This window comes from Tachyglossus aculeatus, chromosome X5 (genome assembly GCF_015852505.1).
Source record: "Tachyglossus aculeatus isolate mTacAcu1 chromosome X5, mTacAcu1.pri, whole genome shotgun sequence".
Lineage (NCBI taxonomy): Eukaryota > Metazoa > Chordata > Mammalia > Monotremata > Tachyglossidae > Tachyglossus > Tachyglossus aculeatus.
In genome coordinates, this window is record NC_052097.1 from 418876 (window position 1) to 434097 (window position 15222).

General features: G+C 53.6%; 1 protein-coding gene across 1 annotated transcript; it reads left to right on the plus strand.

The window, feature by feature from the left end:
* Window positions 1-602: 602 nt before the first annotated feature.
* GABRG1 (gamma-aminobutyric acid type A receptor subunit gamma1) lies at window positions 603-12406 on the plus strand. The gene is made up of 12 exons (XM_038769113.1): window positions 603-724; window positions 1004-1156; window positions 1641-1651; window positions 1878-1995; window positions 2470-2618; window positions 6020-6087; window positions 6873-7093; window positions 7792-7874; window positions 9940-10077; window positions 10668-10820; window positions 11521-11723; window positions 12076-12406. The coding sequence occupies exons 1-12, from the start codon at window positions 603-605 to the stop codon at window positions 12355-12357; spliced, it is 1701 nt and encodes a 566-aa protein (XP_038625041.1). The 3' UTR covers window positions 12358-12406.
* Window positions 12407-15222: the final 2816 nt, after the last annotated feature.

A 15222-nucleotide genomic window follows, 5' to 3' on the forward strand; every position in this document is an offset into this window, starting at 1 on the left:
ACCGTGAGCCCGCTGTTGGGTAGGGACCGTCTCTGTATGTTGCCAACTTGGACTTCCCAAGCGCTTAGTCCAGTGCTCTGCACACAGTAAGCGCTCAATAAATACGATTGAATGAATGAAGGAATCCCCCCGCCCCTCCCTCCCCGCCCCGCCCCGGGAGCCGATTGGTCCAGCAGGGACAGGACCGCCTCAGCCTGCGATCCGATTGGCTGCCGGGGACGAGCCCCCTCGGGGCCAAGTTGCCGGGCCGGACAGGACAGGACAGGACGAGGACCAGACGGGGCTCTTGGCCTCCCACGGTCCCGGAGCTGCGGGGGAGCGGCTGTGCCGGGCCGGGGGGCGTCGGGGAGTCTTTTAGACTTTTAAACTTTTAGCCTTTTAAAAGTCACAGTCTTTTAGACTGTGAGACTTTTAGCCTTTTAAAAGTCACAGTCTTTTAGACCGGGAGCCCACTGTTGGGTAGGGACCGTCTCTATAATGTTGCCAACTTGGACTTCCCAAGCGCTTAGTCCAGTGCTCTGCACACAGTAAACGCTCGATAAATACGATTGATTGATTGATTGATTGATTGAGGGTCTGCGCGGGCCGGAGCGGGGAAGCCGATGGATCGGCCCGGAGAGCCGGCCGGCTCCGTCCTGCCCTCCGGGAGCCCGCACGGCGGGGCGAGGAGGCGGCGGCGGCTGCTGCTGCTCCTGCTGTTGCTGTCCGTGAGCCTGGAGGCGAGGTGAGCGCCACCCGGACCCTAGACCCGCCTTCCTAGCCAAGGCCCGAGCCCCTGAGAAGCCCCGGCACTGCCGCCCCGCTCCCCCTTCCTCCCTCGCCGGGCTTGGCTCGGGTCAACATGGGGTTGGGCAGCCGAGGCTGCGGGGAGGGCCCGGATTTGAATCCTGCGGCGCCGAGTGAGGGTCGCCCCGACGGAGAAACTTCCCAGGCGACGGTGACAGAGTCTCTCCGTGAGAGACTGGACCTGTTACCTTGACTGGTAACACCCCTCGGAACCCAGCGGCCCTATCTGGCCACCCCTCTTCTCCCCTCCTACATCCCGGCCCTACGCCAGACTAGTCGCCCGGACTCAGCCCCAATCAGGCGAGCTGCCGCCCAAAACACACCGCCTCATTCCACCGGAACACAACGGGGTGTGTAAGGTGTACCTAAGGTAGATGAGGTGTGTGAGGTATACGCAGAACGGGTACTGGAGATTGTGAGTACATAATTGTGAGGTTGTGATCGTGAGATGGAGATTGTGAGTACATAAAGTGGCAAATTGGGGGTAAAAGGTGGGGAAGAATAAAAAATCCATCCGGGAAGTCCTCCTGGAGGCAGGCAATGTGACTTCAGAAATTCTGCGACGGTGGGGAGAATGGTGGTCTGCCGGATGTTATCGGAGAGGGAGTTCCAGGCAAGAGGAAGTTGTGGGAGCAAGAGGTTGGAGAAGAGATAATGAGAGCCAGTCAGAGTGAGTAGGTTGGCTTGAGAGGAATGAAGAGTGCGATCTGGGATGTAGCGGGAGAGACAAGAGAATAGGTAAATAGGAAGGAGAGTGTAGCAACAGCATTTATTGGCCCTCAGTCCACCTAACCCTGTCCTAGCTCCTTCGCAATGTCTTTAAGTCTTCTCTCCCTGGTCCCTTTGCCCAACAGTTGCAGCCACTGTAGCCACTCACTCCCACCCCCGCCTTCCTAGTCAAACCTTCCTGGAAGATGTCGATGAGAAGTACATAGGAAAGTAAGTGCCAGCCCATGTCGGATGCCAGTTTGATGGATGGACTAGGGGCTCCGACAAGGGCTCCTACTGTTCTTATCCGCTGCCAGTGTTCTCTCTGCTCTGTGCGCTGGGAGAGGCCTTGAACACTGAACCTTGACCACGTCTGTGGGCAGGTGGGTCTTCTCCTGCCCCACTGTCCCCAGAGGCGGTGGATGTTCGGGCAGGGCACCCGCCTCCTGTGGCACCCAGACCCTCGGGCCCCCAGGTCGGAGGTCCATGGGCCTCGTTCAGGTATGTAGGCTCCCACCGCTACGCTGCCGCTCCCAGCTCCTCCGCCCTCGGCTAATCGCTGAGGGCCCTACTGAGAGCTCACCTCCTCCAGGAGGCCTTCCCAGACTGAGCCCCTTCCTTCCTCTCCCCCTCGTCCCCCCTCCATCCCCCTCATCTTACCTCCTTCCCTTCCCCACAGCACCTGTACATATGTATATATGTTTGTACATATTTGTTGCTCTATTTATTTATTTATTTATTTTACTTGTACATATCTATTCTATTTATTTTATTTTGTTAGTATGCTTGGTTTTGTTCTCTGTCTCCCCCTTTTAGACTGTGAGCCCACTGTTGGCTAGGGACTGTCTCTATATGTTGCCAACTTGTACTTCCCAAGCGCTTAGTACAGTGCTCTGCACACAGTAAGCGCTCAATAAATACGATTGATTGATTGTTTGATTGACTAGCCCGGTTCCCTCTCTCCTCCTGACCCAGGGCCGACAAGGAGGACGACGACAGAGTCAACTCCGGCTGGAACAACAGCTGGGTCCTGGCCCCCAAGGCTTACCATGAAGGAGACGTCACCCTCATCCTCAACAGCCTCCTGCGGGACTACGACAGCAAGCTTCGGCCGGACATCGGGGGTGAGTCCCTTCGGCGGGGCCTGGGCCGGGTTCTCGGCCTGACGTCTGGTCCCCGGGCCTCCGGGACGCACAGGCACTGTCCAGGGTCCTGAGATTCTTCCTCTCCCGCCCAGTTGGGTGCTAGCTCGACCAGGTTGGGATGATATAATAATAATGATAATAATAATAATAATAATAATAATAATAATAATAATAATAATAATACTAGATAATAGCATTTGTTAAGCGCTTACTGTGCACCAGGAACTGTACTAAGCGCTGGGGTGGATACAAGCGAATCGGGTTAGACACAGTCCCTGTCCCACGGGGGATTCACAGTCTCAATCCCCGTTTTACAGATGAGGTGACTGAGGCACAGAGAAGTGACGTGACTTGCCCAAGGTCACACAGCAGACAAGGGACTGAGACGGGGATTAGGACCCATGACCTTCTGATTTCCAGGCCCTGCTGCTACTTCCACTAAGCCAGGCTGCTTCCTGAGATGGGATGGCCGCTCTGAGGCCCCAACCCAGAGCCCAAGCCCAGGGGAAAGGCGAGGGGCCTCCCTCTAACACCACCCCCTGACCCCGTCCCCGAGGGCAGGGCCACGGTTCGGACTGCTCCGTGTGCGGCCTTCCGAGCCCCGGGCCGAGCCATGCACCTGGGCCCCGGGTTGAGAATAATCCAGTCCCTCAATGGGAGGGAAGGAGCCGGGGTTGGGTCAGGCTGGCATCGGAAAGGGGATGGATGGATCGGTTATTGTCCGACTCCGTTCACGACCACCAATGGGATTTCCCAGTTCGGGACGAACGGGTGGTGGTCCAGGAGTTCTTCGGCCTCTGTTGTGGCGGGGACTTGGTAGTGAGCCCACCTTGAGCTTGATGAGGATTTCACTCGACCCACCAGGAGGCACGGTCGCCGGGTGGGGAAGTGCTCTGGGGGCCCCAGCGTTGGTTGGAAAACGCAGAGGGAAAGGTTTGGCTCTGCCCAAAGCCTGGGCTGGCCTCGCCCTTGTGATTGTGAATGTTCGTGGCCATTTGCTATTGGACTTCGCTGGTCCAACAGAAAACTGGGCCCTTCCTTTTCTGCCTCCAATCCCATCTCCCTCGCAGCGGTAGTAGGAGTGCTAAGACTTGGGAAACCGCTGGGGCTGGGCCCCTTTACTAATTACTTGGAAAGACACAGCAGCGTTATATTCCCTGCCCCCCAGGAGCTTCATTCATTCAATAGTATTTATTGAGTGCTTACTGTGTACTAAGCGCTTGGAAAGTACAATTCAGCAATAAAGAGAGACAATCCCTGCCCACAGTCTAGAGGGTGAGGAAACGGACATCAAAATAATTCTAACTCTAACGGGGTAGAAGACACACACAGAAATGCTCGCTGCAGCGTTTCCCCACGTGGCCGTCATCCGGAGTGGTGGAGGCCAAAGCGTCTGGGGCGTGGTGGTCCATGGGATCACCCACTTGTAGAAAGCCCAGATCCTGCTTTAGAGGAAGAAGGAGAAGATTGCAATAAAACTTTCCTGAGTCACTCAGGTTCCGCTTCCACTCAGCCGGGTTGAGGGGAGACGGGGCCGGTACTTTGCAGGGCAGGCTGATTATGGAACATTGGGGCTGTTATCAGTTGCAATTGGATCCAGTGAAGAAAATCTTCGATCAATGAATGTTGCCATTAAACCCTTTCCTAACTCCCCTCCTAATGGAACTTCTGGCCCTAGATGCAGCTCTGTCTGCCATTCTGAGAGCCCGGGGGATGGCGGCTGGGGGGTGGGGATGTTGAGCTGCGGCGGTGAGGAAGTCTGAACAAAGAGTCCCGGCGTCTCCTATCAGAAACGTAGGACGAGCCTCTTTTAAGATTTCAGGACTGAGACCCTGCATAGACGAGCTGATCCTCGGAGTGGGTGTGATGCCACTCGCTCTCTCTCATTCCTGCGCCCCGGGTTCACAGTGGGCAAGGGGTACAGGAGATGATAGGCGAGCAGTGGGGGCGGCACCCGGAGAAGCACACGTGTGGTTTTCTCCCACGCTAGCCAGCTATAGGCGGAGTCGGGACTAGAACCCACGGCTCCTGGTGTCCGGAGCCCTAATCTTGCCGTCAGAACCACAACAGAATCCCGTCAAGTGGAAGGTGTTGTTTAGAAGATTAAAACAACTTCTCAACATCTGTCACGGCATCATCCTTGAAATGGCGGGGCTCCGGAGTCAACGAAGTTACCGTTTAGCCAGGATATCCTCAAGTTTCTATCTGCCATCCAGGGTCCAGAATTGGGACTGTCCAAGCGGAACTAGTCAGCCTGCCCTGCAGTGAGCCCCTTTCCCATAATCCCAGCTCTTGTTTCCTGATCATGGCAGAACAGCCAAAGACAGGATGGAGCATGACCAGTCCATGCTAAGCTAAGGTCCCAGGTCACTGTGGGACTTGTAGTCCAGAGGCCCATCACCTGCTGGTTATCGAGAGGGCTGGGGGAAGTACCCGACCTCGGGCAATCTTCCAAGATGCCAACTTTCAGCCATCGAAGTTGAGCTGGTCACCGTGCTCTTAAGGAACATCCATCCCCAGAACCATTCCACTCAAGGTGACCAAGAGACTGTGAGTCCCATGTGGGGCAGGGACCAGATCCGAGCTGATTATGCAGTGCACAGCACGCAGCAGGCACTCAATTGATGCCATCACGGTCTAAAGGAGGTAAAGGTCCACTCCATGAACAGCCTCAAAGGTTGAAGGAGGTTAGTGCAAGCCTCTCCCAGTCTTGAATCTGAGTAATTGTTCATCTGGTCGGGGAAGACTGCTAGCTCACATTGTCCATTCCCCATCCCCTCCCCCTTGCCCTGCCTTGTGCAAGGTTACATTTTGGATTATTCAAGAACCAATCTCTGTCCAGTATTTCTTCTCATATTTCCTGGACCAGCATGCTGTGAGACTCAATGGTTTCCCAGGGTTGCTTAATGTGGTGCAGACTTTCCAGGGATGCCCTTGGATTTGTTTGGGGGGGTCTTCTGGTGGGTGAATGGGTTGGTTGATGGCTGGCTGGAGGGGCAGTGGCAGGTTGGATGGTAGCAGCTTTGTTGGATGGAAGGTTGGTTGAGTAACAGCATGGTTGGATGGTTGGGTGGCTAAGTGGGTGAGAGGCTGGGGGCACAATGGTAGGGTGTGCTGGTGGTTAGATGGGTGGTTGAGCAGGTGGGAGGGTGGGATTTTTTCTCTGGAATGTAGTTGTGGCAGTTAGAGTTGTAGCTAACATGACCGATTATCTGTTACATGCTACTGTACCCACTGAATGGATCCCTCAGATGGCCAGACTGAGATGCCCCTGGAGTTGGGACATGGGGCTATTGCGGGTGAAGTGGGGACTAAGGGGTGAAGTCCATCAGGCAGTGAGGGATGTTGTCTCTGATGCCACCTGGCCTGTTGCTTTGCAGTCAGACCCACGGTGATTGAAACGGACGTGTATGTGAACAGCATCGGCCCTGTGGATCCAATCAATATGGTGAGTCGTGAATGTTGAGAGCAAAGCTGGGGCTGTGGGACGGGGATCTATTGTTCAGACACTCGCATGACTGCATCATTAATGGAATGGGTCCTAGTGACGGGGTTCAACACTGCGAGGAACTCAACAGCTAAAACTGAATTTAACCCCCCCCCCCCAAAAACCACCTGCTGATACACATATACACACATTCCCTGTGATGCATGCATACCCCCACCTACATACGCACACTCACACTCACACATCTATACAGAACACACAAATGTACTCCTCACACCTATGTTTCCACGCAAATTAGCAGAGACCCATGAATACAGATACACCTGTTCACACACCTCTCCAAGGTTGGCACCAGAGTGAGGTTTCTGTGCTTCACTTAGGTAGGTGAGGGAGAGTGAAAAACCTCATTAAGCAGAAGCATCGTTAGTGGGAAGCGGACGGTGTAATTAAAGAATGCTCAGATACCCCAGCTGGGTTATTAAAAGGAGGTTGGGCCGAAGCCTTGGCAAAGTTAAAGGCCCATCGTCACCCAAATCCAAGCGCCCAGTAGCGGGAGGCCCAGGGCAGGGTGGATCACTGATTGGACCAAAAGCTTAAATGGGAGGGGAGAGGCTAGGGAAGATTGCTAAGGTCTGGGTTCCAAAAGGGGGCTTCCAGCTATGAGGGGGTTGGGGCCTGTACCCCCGGGGTCCGGCTGCGGGGGCGATGGAACAGGTGTGCAGCCGCCATCCCCCCCGCCCAGGGTTTCCCATGGCGGCAGCGTGACCCGCCACCTGCCTCCCCAGGAATACTCCATCGACATCATCTTCGGCCAGACGTGGTTTGACCACCGCCTACGGTTCCCAGGCTCCTCGAAGGTCTTGATGCTCAACGGCAATGTGGTCGGGAAGATCTGGGTGCCAGACACCTTCTTTCGCAATGCCAGAAAGTCAGATGCTCACTGGGTCACGACCCCCAACCGCTTGCTCCGGATCCGGGGTGATGGGCGCGTCCTCTACACACTCAGGTAGCGGAGGTGGGGGGCACAAGGACTCCCCCACCCCCGGGCTGCTGAAGCAGCCAGGCCAAGCTGCGGCGGGTGGGGCTGACCTAGACACTGGTCCGCTGGTCTCCTGGTTCCAAGCACCCGGCCCCAGAGCTGCTTCCCAACACCCTCATCTGCGGGGGGCGGAGGGGAGGGGTTGAAAGGAGTGGAGGAGCCCTCCGACTCCCTGTGGGGATGCAGAAGCCCGGGGCGGGGGCTAGGCTGGGGGCGGACAGTGCCCAGCCACCTCAGCAACACCCTGGACCTGCTCTTGTTCCCAGGTCTGCCCCTCTCCCCTGCCCCTCGCCCCCATGCCCACTCCTCGGGCCAGTCCCAGTGCCTGCGCCTCATGGCCAGAGCCTGCCCCAGGCAGGACCTCTCTTTTCTGGCTGGTAGCATCCCAGGATGTGATGGGCAGCCGGAGCGGGGCCAGGGCAGCCACCCAGCCCTCTGTGGGCCTGAGAGCCCCAAGTCCAGAGTTCCCGCCTGGTCTTATGGCACCCAATGGCCTCACAGGGGAGTAGGCATAGAGACACACAAACTGTTACCCCAGGCCTCCTCCCCAGGTGGTGGACGTCACATCACACTGGCCAGTATGGGAGCAGGGCGAGGATGGATGAGAGGGTTGTCCGGTTCATGGAGTCGGGGACTTCCCTGACTGCCTCATCTTTTCCTGCCAGGTTGACCATCGCCGCAGAATGCTACCTCCAGCTCCGCAATTTTCCTATGGACGAACATTCCTGCCCGCTGGAGTTCTCCAGCTGTAGGTGGTGAAAAGCTCGGGTCGGGCCCAGTTTGAGCGCCAGGCCAGTCTGTGCCTTCTTCGGCCCCATACCCCGGGGTGGTGAGGGAGGCCACTCCTGAACTCTCAGCCTGATGTTGGCCCAGTATGGTGTTTGCGGGGGGCCTGCGGGTGACCTTCAGGGGGTCCCTCTCTTTTCACTCAGAGAACAGGTTCTGCAAGGGCAGGAGCTGGCCTTGGGTATCCGTGTTTTTTCCCAAGATCTCTTTATAGGGATTTCCCCTCGGAGGGAGCTGGGTTCAGGTCCTGCCCTGAGAGGGGGCGGTTAGAAAATGGAGCTGGCCCTTCGGAAATGCAAACGAGCTGACAGCTGGCAGGCCCACTGGTGCTGTTTTTTAGGGCTTTTGTCTTCCACCCCAAGCAGGGGTTTGGGCCCATCATGAGGTGCAGTACTTCATTCAAGATACTAGGTGGGCTATCTCTCAGGTCACTGCTGCAGCTCCACCCTGGGCAGCACCCACTACTGACTGGAGAGTTCCAGGCACCTTCCTCCCGAAGAGCTCAGATCTCTTGATTTTCCCTCCTGCCCCACTTCTCGTTGCACTTCCGGGCACAACTTGCTGGTCAGCCCCTTGGGCACATAGAGCAAGCCGGGATTTTGCCTGACATTTAACATCACGTGTCCTGGAAGGCCCACACCACTGGGACTTTCCCGGCAGTGTTCAGACAGCGTGGCTATGGCCCAAGACCACTGTAGGACTCCCCTTCCAGCAGTGTTCCATCCCCAACGCTCGTCTTCGATAAGCAGGTGTCACCGTTTGCCAGTCAGTGAGACCTGGGGGTCAGGAAAGAAGTGGGTCGACCCTACAGACAGTAACCTCAGTCCCCTCAGGTGGGCAAATGACAGCAAGCCCAGCAAGCCCGGGGCGTGTCGGGAGGGTGTGGGGGGAAAAGGCAGTAACCAGGAGTCCCAGTCAGTGCAGTCCTGCCCCCGCCCCCAAACACACTCACACACATTTACACATACACAAACATGCACATTCCCCCCACTCTCACCTCCACCCCAGGACTGTACCACTAGTCTGCCCTTTGTTATTCTCAGTGCCCCAAGCAGGGCCCCCTTTGATCCAGGGAGGCTCTCTTTTGGCTGAATAGACTCTGAGCTGAACCAGTGTGACACCCTGCATCCAGCACCTATTATTTTCCAGCAGGGCAGACATCTCAGGCCTTTCTAATAATAATAATAATGATGATGATGGCATTTATTAAGTGCTTACCATGTGCAAAGCACTGTTCTAAGCGCTGGGGGGGATACAAGGTTATCAGATTGTCCCACGGTGGGCTCACAGTCAATCCCCATTTTACAGATGAGGTAACTGAGGCACAGAGAAGTTAAGTGACTTGCCCAAAGTCACACAGCTGACAACTGGCAGGCCGGGATTTGAACCCATGACCACTGACTCCAAAGCCCGGACTCTTTCCATTGAGCCACGCTGCTTTCTCATGGGGGCTGGGGTTGGATGGGAGATCCTCTCTGCCCTCTGGCTTCTTCTCGGGCACCCAGATCCACTGGATCCTCCTCCTCATAGCCCTGGACCTTCTGTTAGCCATACGGTGTTAGCTGTAGCCTGGTCCTGAGGTGACACCTCTTGACATGCATGGACTAGGATGGAAGGCAGTCTGCCCCCGAAAACACATGCACACACACGCACACACACAGACACAGACACAGACACACACACACACACACACACACACACACACACACCCCACCATAGGGAGTCTGCAGCTGTGTAGTCCATTTTGGAGCTGGTGGATTTGAGCCTCAAACCAGCAGGACAACCACTGCTGGACAATTGGAGAGGCAGGATTTTTGGCAGGCCTGGAAATGGGGGAGGGATGTTGTGGGGGAGGGATGTTGTGCTGTGGAGGCACAGCAGGGCAGTTCCAGAGGGTAATTTGAGGAGTCAAGGGGCAGATCTGTTGGGGTAGGAGACAGCCATTTTTCTGATCTGATTCATATTCCCTAGGTCTCAGAATCAGACCAAGTACTCCTGTGTTCTTGTGCCAACTGTTTTTTTACTAGATGGATACCCCCAAAATGAAATTGAATACAAATGGAAGCAAACCTCTGTAGAAGTCGCAGATCCTAAATACTGGAGACTGAATCAGTTTGCGTTCGTGGGGCTGAGAAACTCCACTGAAATCTGGCGCACTCAATCTGGTGAGGAGAATGCTGAAAACTGAGAGGGGGAGAGTGCGGTCTATCTGTTTATTGGTAATACTTGTCATAGTAACAGTATGGAGCGCCCACTTGGTGCAGTGTGCTGTACGAGGTGGTTGGGAAGTTCAAAATAATCGAGTGACACATTCTCTGCCTTCCAAGCAGCTTCTACTCTAAGGGGGGAGGGGGTGAAGATGAACATGAAAACATTTACAACATGAGTGGTCAAAATAAATAATTGAGTGCAAAAGGTAAAGGAGAGTGGGGAGAACTGGTCTGCTTAGAGACTTTTGTTTTTCTCATTTAAAGCTAAGCTCGGACTCCTTTACCAATTATGAATTTGGCAGCTTGTGTCTGATTGCCTCTCCTGTTAAATGGTAAGCTCCTCAAGGTCAGGGTTTGATTGTATATTCTCAAGTGCTCATTCCAGAGCTCTGCACATGGCAGGGGCTCAAAGAATACTGACCAGGATGATGCTGTTGATGATGATGATGATGATGGAGGATCCAATTTTCCGTCAATGCAACTCTGATGGATAGGTAAAAACCTCGAATTAAAAGGATGATTGGAAAGTATTTTTTCTCTTGCAGGAGATTACGTTGTCATGACCATCTTTTTTTATCTGAGCAGAAGGATGGGTTTCTTTGCTATTCAAACATATATCCCATGCATCCTGACGGTTGTTCTTTCATGGGTGTCTTTCTGGATAAACAAAGATGCGGTGCCCGCGAGGACATCACTAGGTATGGAATCGTCGGCCAATGTCACTGACGCCAAATTGTTCTGGACCCCATTGCAGTGGTGCTCTGAGAGGTGGGGGGTTGGGAGGGGATGGGAAACCAGTGAGGGTTCCTTAGTCAGGGCAGGACTGGTGACCTCCGCCAATGACCAGTTTGGGAGGAGCAGAGAATTCTGTCTAAGAACGTGTTGGTGGCTCCAGCTTGAGCCATATTTCATCATTCCTGCCTGAGCTCTTGCTCTTGCAAGCTACTAGACTAGATTGCAGGACTCTGTCTTCCTTTTTATTCCCTCCTGAGCACCTGGTACAGTGCCCTACCCACAGAAGATGCCCAGGCAGCAGGCCTACAGCTACTCTCCTGGACCTTCCACTTTGAAATCTGGCCTTTTGGTCTGGATATAGCTCAGTTTGATGGCAGCTGGTCTGGGGTCAGACAGACACATCCTCCCACTTTTGATTCTGGTCTTTTGCAATCTAAGGCTAGGGTGGGCCAGTGTTGGGGCTGGGCCCAGAAACAGCTGGAAGATCTGCTTCTTGTGTGCAGGGCATTGTGCTAAGTGCTTGGGAGAGTTTGCTGCATTAGAGTTGGTTGACACTATCCCTGCTCTAGTGGGACTCTCACAGTCTAGAGGGGAGCCATGGAGGAGAAGCCTGGCTCCTAGTGGGGTGGAGAGCTGAGCCCATCATCCCGCTGCCTCACGCAGGTATAACCACGGTGCTGACCATGACCACGCTGAGCACGATAGCCCGCAAGTCCTTGCCCAAAGTGTCCTACACGACGGCGATGGACCTGTTTGTCTCCGTCTGTTTCATCTTCGTCTTTGCGGCCCTTGTGGAGTTCGGGGCCCTACACTATTTCAGCGGCAGCCGGGAGGGGAAACATCCCAAGTTAAAGCGCAAAGCAAAGGTACGTTCAAACGCTTGCGCTCCCCGACTTTGGGGTTGGCACCGGACCAGGGTTGGGGGTTGTTCTTCCTTCGTTTCTTTGGTCCTCCCGGCTGTCTGGTTGTGTGGGAGACTCAAAGCCAACAGATTGACAGGTGAGGCTACAGTGTTTCATTCTCACAATGCGTCCTAATTGTAGTACAGTCGGGAATGTGAAAGGAGAATGATTAGAAAAAGTGAAATATTTCATGGTGGAGGGCAAGGGCTGTGCTCCTTGCTTGCCCCAGTCAGCAGCTCCTAGCAGGGCGTAGATCAGCCAATGGCAGGGTCATGGCGGGGTCGACGGGAAAAAGCTAACATGTCCCTTCCTCCAGAAATCCCATGCACGGGCGACAGCGCGTCTCCTGGAGTCGACCACGTCCATTTCCCTGAGCGGTGCACCCCCTGCCCAAGGGGCTGGCTCTGGGTATCCATGTCTGGAGGGCAAGGACTGCGTCGGCTTCTTCTGCTGTTTCGAAGACTGCCGGACGGGGTCATGGAGGGAAGGGAGGCTGCACCTCCGTGTGACTCGGATCGACTCTTACGCACGCATCTTCTTCCCCACCGCCTTCGTCCTGTTCAATCTTGTCTACTGGATCGGGTACCTTTACCTCTGACCACACTGCCCAGAGAGCCGGTGCAGCATCCCCGTTATCCAAGCAGTCGTGGTGCAGAGCTGGTGGAGTCACAACCAGGGTCTCCACGGATTCTAGAGCCTCTGGAATTCAGGCTCCACTCCTTGCCAGATGGCTCTGGGATGGCAGCGTTGACTGCATGTGCTGAGCGTTGCCCATTGGAAGTTGAGCACTGGCCCAAGTGCTTGGGAGAGAAACCCTGAGGTGCGAGCCCCATTCATTCCTTGCCTGCAAGGAGCTTCTTCTCTTCTGGGGGGTTGGAATCCCAGGCTATTGCACTGTGCCCGGCTGGAGCCTGCTGGTACAGTGCCCTGCAATGTCCAGGCTATTTGCTGCCCAGGGCCCCCACCTTGACCTGCAGAAGGATGGACAAGACTCCTAATGGAGTTCAAGGAGAGGTCAGTGAGCCGTATTCTGACCATAAGAGCCAAGGAAAGAAGTATTATTCTTGCCCTTCCCACTGCAGTCAACCCAATGGCCCAACCCCCTCCAATGTGGCCAAACCCAGACGCCTCATTTTGGTGACCATCCTAGGGGGCGGCCAGTCCTTGCTGCATCCAGCCTCTGGGAAAAACTTACCTGTGGATCTGTTTTCCCTCTGCCCCTGGAAGCCCCAGGTCCACCCTCCACAACCGCCACACAGAATGTCAACCCAGTTCTGCCACTTTGCTGTGTGACCATGGTCAAGTCACTTAACTTCTCTGTGCCTCAGTTACCTCATCTGTAAAATGGTGATTAAGACTGCGAGCCCTATGTCCAACCTGATTATTTTGTATCTACCCCAGTACTCAGTACAGCTCAGTGCAAGCACATAGTAAGAGCTTAACAAATACCATTAAAAGAAAAATAAAACAGAAAAAAAAAGCACTCTACTGAGTGTTTGGGAAAAGACAATAGAGTTAGGAAACATGGTCCCTCTCCTCAAGGAGCTGACAGCCTAACAGACTATGTGGCAAAATACCACTGATTCATGATGATTTGTAAGTCAGTACTCTTTGGAGGAGGTGGTCCTGGAAAGGTGCTGCCATCTGTGAAAAGGAGTTTAGTCAGCATTTAAAGAGATCCACTTCTTTTGGTAAAAAACACAGAAAACATAAAACAGGCCTGATCATGATGGGTTTTTAAAAGAAAAGGCCCAATTAGAAAGTGGATTTAAGACATGAGGAGACACTGAGGTTCTGTGAAGGGCAAGAGAACATTAAATTCCAGTACAATTGATGAGGCCTATGTTCTCTGGAAAAACGTTTCAGGTAAAATTGCTGGGCCACTGGAGGGAGAGTCAGGGCCACAGAAGGAGGGGTCAGGGTGTTGGATGGTCTGGGCTGGGTCACTGGGGGAAGGTCAAGGGTGTTGGACCCTGAGGGTTGATGTCCACAGGCTAAGTATCCTGGTGCCCTTGTTAAGACAGATCATAGGTTGACCCGGCAGGGTGTCTGCTACTCAGCATCAGACTGAAAAGCATTGGCTAGAGGTCGTGCATAGGGTTACTTCATCGCTGCAATTACTGATGGCCCTGTATCACCAAGCTGGTCCGTGACTGGCTATGCTGACTGGACTACCTGATGGGTTTCATTGCCCAGGTAACACCCACCACCATAAGCAAGACTGCCCCAGTCGTGACCCCTCGAAAATTCACAGGTCCTTTCCCATTACCGCTTCTCTTCTTCCTTGGGGCACACAGTTGCTAAGCAACCGTATCATTTTTGCAGGAGTATCAGGCCTTAGAGATCCAATGCAGGGGAAACCTACACATCCGTGTCTCTCTTCCTGGTGGAGGGTAAATACTGCCAGCCTGAATTGGGTTATTGCTAATGAAAATGCAAATACAGCTAATGGCCATCATAAGCCTATCTCTGCTTCTTGTAATTTGTATCCAGCTTCTGGCTGCCCGATCGCTCAGGAGGATGATCCGTGTCCCTGACCTCATGGGGGGTCCATCAAAACCGATCAAGTCAGATGGATGAAAGGAGAGGCAGCTGTAGCATTGGTTACTCCATGGTGATCAATGCTTTTCTTCATCTTATTCCCAAAACATTTAGTAAAAAGGATGGTACTGGTTTTATTATTAATTAGGGTTATGTAATTGGCTGAATTGGGAAGACATATGTCCGTAAATATACCTTATTCATTTGGTGCTCTCGGGGCCAAAAAGTTTAGAGGAGCAGCATAGCCTAGTGTAAAGAGTGCAGGCTTGGGAGTCAGAGGAACTGTGTTCTAATCCTAACTCTGACACTTGCCTGCTGAGTGACCTTGAGCAAATCTCTTAACCTCTCTGGGCTTCAGTTTCCTCATATGAAAAAACGGGGACTAAATACCTATTCTTCTACTTAAAGTGTGAGCCTCATATGGTACAGAGACTGTGTCCAACCTGATTAGTTTATATCTACCCCAGTCACAGTGTAAGCATGTAGTAAGCACTTAACAAATATCATAATTAGTACTAATTATTAAGATAACATTTTCAGAAATTCTCTCTCTTTCTCTTTCTCTCTCCCCCCAGTTATTGTATTAATATCCAAGTCTCTCAATCCTCACAACTAACTGACTGTATAGTTACCTCCTTGGAGAGATAAGAAGAGAGCAGAAAAATCCTGCCATTGCTTGGAAGGGGTCTCGGTCCTGAATTAAGGCTAGGGTCACTGAGTCTCACTGATTCTGTCTCTGGGCCCTGGGTCCTTGGGCTGTGTGCCCATGTGTGAAGCAGCGTGGCTTAGAGGAAAGAGCACGAGTCTGGAAGTCAGAGGACCTGGGTTCTAATCCCTTTCTGCCACTTGTCTGCTTTGTGACCTTGGGCAAGTCACTTAATATCTCTGTGCCTCTGTTTCCTCATCTGTAAAAAGGGGATTG